The sequence below is a fragment of the Muscardinus avellanarius genome, assembly GCF_963383645.1.
Source record: "Muscardinus avellanarius genome assembly, chromosome: 18".
NCBI lineage: Eukaryota > Metazoa > Chordata > Mammalia > Rodentia > Gliridae > Muscardinus > Muscardinus avellanarius.
In genome coordinates, this window is record NC_137804.1 from 7,803,982 (window position 1) to 7,810,277 (window position 6,296).

The window sequence follows — 6,296 nt, forward strand, 5'->3', positions numbered from 1 at the left end:
ACGTCACCACGCCAGGCAGATTTCTCCTTTTGTCAAATCCCTTTTCTCAGTGCACATCTGCGTCCCCCAGCCCCTCCCACCATTCCAAGCCCCGCTGTTGGGCTGTTCCTTTCTTTCTCTGCCCTTTCCCCACCCCAGCCTCAGGTTGGGGCTAACCCTGTCCTCCTCGCAGCCTCTCCAGAGGTGATGTTGCCTCTGCAGCCTGACTCGGGATTTCCCTCCTGGGGCTCTCGGTGGAGCGGGTCAGCTCCCAGGGTCTCAGCATCCTCGCTGTCCCCGGCAGCAACACCCAGCTGCCCAACTCCGGCCACGGATGCCCACCTCCACCCCCTCCCTCGCCCATTCTGCGGCAGCCATTGTCCCAGGTGCTCTCTGGGGTCCCCATCTCTCTGCCAAAGCACACAGAGCACCTGCCAAAAATGATTAAAATCTAAGCCGGGCATGGTGGCGCACGCTTATAATCCCAGCATTCAGGAGGCTGAGACAGGAGGATCGTAGTTCATGGACAGCCTCAGCTACTTAGTGAGGTCCTTTGCAACTCAGTGCGACCCTGTTTCAAGATAAAAAGAATAAAATAAAAATGGGACTGGGGGTGTAGCTTGGCGGTAGAATGCCCCTGGGTTCCATCCCCAGTACCACAAAAAAAAAATTATATATATATATATGTGTGTGTGTGTGTGTGTGTGTGTAAAAATCCAAACACACACACACACACACACACACACACACACACAGGCGGGCTCTGATGCTGGTGTGGGTCCCCAGCCCCTGGGCTTGTTCAGGGAAAAGCTTCTGTCCCCGCTGCCTCTGTGGGTCAGCACCCCCGGGACTGGCGGTGACCACAGACATTTCTTTTCAGGCAGGTGCTACCGATTCAGAGGGTGCTGCAATCCCAGCACTTGGGAGGCTGAGGCTGGAGGGTCACAGATTCAAGGCCACCCTGGGCAGTTTAGGAAAACCCTGTTTCAAAATAAAAATGAAGGTGGGCGGGGTGTGGCCGGGAGGTGGAATGCCCCAGGGTTCAAGCCCCAGCACCCAAACTAAACAACAAGGAAAACCAGAGTGCTGAGCTCAGGCCGCCAGGGCTTGCTGCTGCGGACCTGACCTCACTATCGCTCTGAACAGCACTAACTCAGTCCCTTATCTGGGACTGCCAAGGGCCAGGGGAAATCAAAAGGGGCGGAGAAACAACTTCCCGGTTCCTCTCAAAGGCTCCTCTCAGACTAGCTGTCAAGCAGTCGGCTGGTCCCTGAGGTCGGAGGCTGGCGAGGCAGAGCCTCAGGGAACAGACTGCGGCTTCTTCAGGCTCAGGGCTCAGGGCCGCCGACCCCGGCAGAAGGACCCGCCACGGCCCCGGGGGGTAGGTGGGCAGGCCGGCTGGGCGGTTGTGGGTCGTGTGTGTGTGTGTGTGTGTGTGTGTGTGTGTGTGCGTGCAAATGCTTAACCAGTCCATGTGGGTGCTGGGATGAGCTTTCGGTTTTGCAAACATGTGTTTATCTCCTCTGAGAAAAAGCATCTCGGGTCCCCAAAGGAGGCCGTTTTGGGGGTGAGCAAGCTGCTTGAACACGTGGAAGTTAAGACCTGTGTGTTGCCGGGAAGGCAGCCAGGGTGTTGGTTCTCACTCACTGTGTCTTTTCTTAGATATCGTTTTCAAGTAGGTGAGTCCTGTTCCTACCAAAAGAATTTAAGTGAAGATGCTATCTGGCCTTCTTATTGTCTGGGGCATCCAGCAAACTGCCAAGTAGCTAAGTACTTAAAAATAGACCCAGCTGGGTACGGTAGCACGTGCCTGTGATTCCAGTCCTTGGGAGGCCGAGACAGGGGGAGGCAGGTAGGAGGCTCAGGAACTTAGCAAGATCCTGTTTCAAAACAAAAATTACAGCCAGGCGTGGTGGCGCACGCTTGTAATCCCCGTGCTTGGGAGGCAGAGACAGGAGGATTGCGCAGGTTCGAAGCCAGCCACGCGCACTGGCTTAGGAGACCCTGTTTCCAAATTTAAAAAATGTAAAAAGAAGTCTGGGAGTGTAGCCTGGAGGTAGAAGGGCTTCCAGGAACCCCAGTACCACAAAAAAAAAAATTACAAAGGGCTAGGGGTGTAGCTCAGAGGCAGAGTGCCCTGTGCGGCAGCTGGCTGGTGTCTCAGAGATGTTAGGTTCCACCTTTTGGGATGTAGACCCAGTCTAGCTAAATAAAGCATCTGAACAGAGAACGTGGCTGGCCGTTCCCCCCGGGCTGACGCAGCTGGAGGAAAGGAAAGATGCATCTCTGGTTTCTGCGCAGGGCGGCAGATGGACAACTACACGGCCGCGCCGGAGGACGACTACGACGTCCTCATCGAGGGTGAGCTGAGCCCTGAGCCGGAGCTGTGCCCCGTGGACGGCGCCGAGGTCCTCTCCGCCCGCCAGGTGCTGCAGCTCTGCTCCGCAGTGCTCACGCTCGGTCTCCTGGACAATGCCGCAGCCCTGTTCGTCCTGGCAAAACACAAAGGGCTCAAGCAGGTGGAGAGCATCTACCTCCTAAACCTGGCGGTGTCGAACCTGTGCTTCCTGCTGGCCCTGCTCTTCCGGGCCCACGGCGCTTCCCGTGGGGGGACCCCGGAGGACGCAGCGTGTAGGGTGCTCCTGGGGCTCGGCTTCCTCGGCGTGTACAGCGAGGCGCTGCTCAACGCCCTCCTCACCATGCAGGCGCACGTGGCGCTCTTCCACGTCAGGTGGCTGTCCTCGGCCCTCGGGACGGTGCCCGGCGGCATCGCGTCCAGCATCCTGGCGTGGACGGTGGCCGTTCTGGCAGCGCTGCCTGAAGTCCTGTTTTATAAGCCTTCCCCTGGAAGCCGGAAGGACAGGTGCTCCTTCAGCCGGCCCCCCGTGCTGTCTGCTGACGAGGTGTTCTGGAAGTACGCTCTGACTTTGAAGATGAACCTTCTGGTCCTTGGCGTCCCTCTGTTGGTCCTTCTCTGCTGCGTGCGGATGAGTGTCACACGAGGGCCCGGGGAGAGGCGGCACCCCTTCCCCAAGCTCCCCTTTGCCGTGACGGCCGTCTTCCTTTTGATGTGGGCGCCCTACAATATCACGCTTGTCCTGTCCACTTTCAAAGAACGCTCGTCCCCGCCCCACTGCGAGGGCAGCCACCGCCTGGACAGGGGCGTCCAGGTCACGGAGATCATCGCCACCGTCCACTGCTGCGTCAACCCGCTCCTCTACGTGTTCCTTGACAGGACGTTCAGGAAGTGCCTCTGCAGCTGGTGCCCCGGGTGTGAGGACACCCCTCCTGGACCCAGAGAGGAGCCTGCTCTGGGTGCCTCCCGGGAGGACCAGCGCCATCACACTGAGCTGTAGGCCAGCTCGCCTCGGAGGCAGGACCAATAAACACTGGTTCCCGTCTCTTCACATTGTTTTGTGTAATTTTCTCTTATTAATTTGTATATAAAGTTGGATATAAGGCCAGGTGTGGTGACGCACACCTGTAATCCCAGTGCTTGGGAGACCGAGATAGGAGTGTCACAAGTTCGTGGCCCACCTCAGCAACTTATCAAGGCCCTCAGCAACTTAGTGAGACCCTGTTTCAAAATAAAATAGGGCTGGAGGTATAGCTCAGAGGTAGCATGCACCTGAGTTGAATCCCCAGTGCCACATTGCAAATTAGCAACACTCAGGCACCTTCTCCTGGAAGTAGCTGGAGCTGGTAGCTGGAGGAACGGAGATTAAAGGCAGGTGACCTGCCGGGATGTCCTCTGCACACTCCGCGCCAGGTCCCCCGCCCACAAGCCTCCGAGGTGTCTAAAATTTCCTCTGATGAGGTCATGAAGACTGTGGCACCTTGGGGACTTTAACAGTAGTGAGCGCAAAATGGGCTCTAGAAAGGTCTATCTAAAGCGAGCTTTGACCTTTTAATTATGACATGTACCCCAGCCCCCCCCAGCCTGTGCTGGCGAAATGGTGTCCCACTTCCTCTCTGCAGCTGAGCGACAGGGCCGCCCCCGCCTGCCACCCGGCAGGACACCTCTTCACACAGGGCCCCCTTCCCTGGGATCCCAGGACCTGCAAGGATGGTGCAGCCTCCATCCCAAAAACATCTTCCTGCCTCCCATCTTCAGAGCCAGACCTCCAGGCTCACTGGTGTGTGTGTGTGTGTGTGTGTGTGTGTGTGTGAGAGAGAGAGAGAGAGAGAGAGAGAGAGAGAGAGAGAGAGAGATTGGGAATTGAACTCAGGGGCATTCTACCTCCAAGCTACATGCTGAGCCCTTCTTTTATTATATATATTTGTTTGTTTTGAAACGGGGTCTCACTGAGTTGCTGAGAGTCTAGCACATTGCTGAGGCTGGCCTTGGACCCACAATCCTCCTGTCTCAGCCTCTCCTGTACTGGGATTATAGGCATGCACCACTGTGCCCAGCTTAGATTTCTTTTTAAAGAGCACTTATTTTATGACTTATTAAATTTTTAGAAAATGTAAACCAATACACAGTGACCCCAAATCAGTGGTTGCTGAGGATGTTAGAGCTGGAGGGGGAGAAGGAAATTTGTGGGGATGGTGGACATGTTCGCTCTCTGGGCCATGTTGACAGTTTCATGTCAAAAACTTGCCAAATGGTACACTGTGCGCGTGTGCTTTGCTGCAGACCAACCGCACTGCGATACGGCCTTTGTTTTTTTTTCTTTTCCTTTTTTTCTTTTTCTCTTTTGGTGGTACTGGGGGCGGAAACCAGGGGCTTTTCTACCTCCAGGCAATACTCTCAGACCTATTTTATACTTTATTTGGAAACAGGGTCTCACTGAGTTGCTGAGAGCCTCACTAAGTAGCTGAGGCTGGCTTGGAACCTGTGCGATCCTCCTGCCTCAGCCTCCTAAGCGCAAGGATTACAAGCGTGCGCCACCACGCCCGGCGATACGGCCATTTTTAAAAGCCTCCAGACGCTGCATTAAATCCGTGCGGGTGTCTTGGACACTTGCTGAGGGACCCAGGGCCCGTGTCTCTGCTACGTCCCCAAGTTGCCGTGTGACATGCAGGACAGCCAGGAGCCCATCTCCTGCCTCCGCTGCTGGCCAGGGAGGAGGGCCGGGGAGACCACACAGGGTGGATTAAATGCAAACAGAGACGCCATGGCAGGTGGGGGGCAGAGCCCCAGCAGACATGAGCAGAGGGCCCAGGACGTCCGAGGGAGGAGACGGCTGCGGAGTGGAGAGCTCGTGACAGACTTATAGACGTGGGTCTGGTCTCTCCGCACACTTCTCCTATCACCTGTGGGGCAGAAATCGCCAAGGAACTGGCATGGCCTCCCAGCGCTGAGCCCAGCAACAAACTCAGGGAAATCTCCGAACGAAAGCCGTAGAGATCTGAGGCCTGAACAGTGGCCGCAGCCAGAGCGTCAAAGAAGGAGCCAGCGACGGCCGATGCCCATGGGGTCTATTAGGGCTTCACGAGGCCTCCTTCCACCTCAGACCCCGCAGACAGTTCCCTAAAGATAAAAATAACACAGGCTTTCCCACTGGGCCACAAACCCTTCAGGAAGAACAAACAAACAGCACAAGGAAAAACCGAGAACACCCACCGGCAGTGCTTCTATTTGGCTTCTAAATGATTTTCTAATGCAAAAAATAGAAGAAGTCCTATTAGGGCAGAGTAATTGTTTTGTATGTGTGTGGCACCGGGATGGAACCCAGGGGCATTCTACCTCCGAGCTACGCCCCAGCCCTATTTTGTTGTTTTATTCTCTGTTTTGAAACCGGGTCTCACTGAGTTGCAGAGAGCCTCACTAAGTAGCTGAGGCTGTCCGCGAACCGTGATCCTCCTGTCTCGGCCTCCCCAGTGCTGGGATGACAAGCGTGCCCACCACGCCAGGCTAGGATGAGGTAACTCTGGCCAGGGACACCGGAGGGACAAACATGAGCTCATGGGCATCTCATCTTCATCTCAATTCTGTGGAGATGTGGTTACCCCTAGGACAGATGTGAAGCTGGGCGCGCAGGGCAGGAGGACTGCAGAGAGCCACGGGGGAGGACCGCAGGAGCCCGGCCTGGCCTGGGAGGGAGGGTTCCTTCTCCAGAACCGCTCAGGGCAGTAGATGAGTCAGAACCCAAGGCAGCGGGGGCGGCAGTGAGAAGGGAGAGCGCAGGGCGGCCAGCGGCCAGTGGGCGGTGCCTGGCGGAGCCCAGCAGAGCCAAGGGGAAAGCTGGCCAGAGCCAAGCGAGGGAGAGGCCGGGAGCGGTACAGATGGGGCATTTCACACACGTCCCCGTCTGGCCCAAATGTGCGTGTTTCCTATGCCAGAGGAGATTCTTTTTAAATCCTCAAGAATC

At 56.3% G+C, this 6,296-nt stretch overlaps 1 protein-coding gene across 1 annotated transcript; it reads left to right on the plus strand.

Annotated features, from left to right (window-relative positions):
* Window positions 1-2,288: 2,288 nt before the first annotated feature.
* On the plus strand, window positions 2,289-3,335 carry CCRL2 (C-C motif chemokine receptor like 2; the record flags this gene model as incomplete). Its single annotated transcript, XM_080715335.1, has 1 exon — window positions 2,289-3,335. One exon carries the CDS (start codon window positions 2,289-2,291, stop codon window positions 3,333-3,335), a length of 1,047 nt encoding a protein of 348 aa, XP_080571461.1.
* Window positions 3,336-6,296: the final 2,961 nt, after the last annotated feature.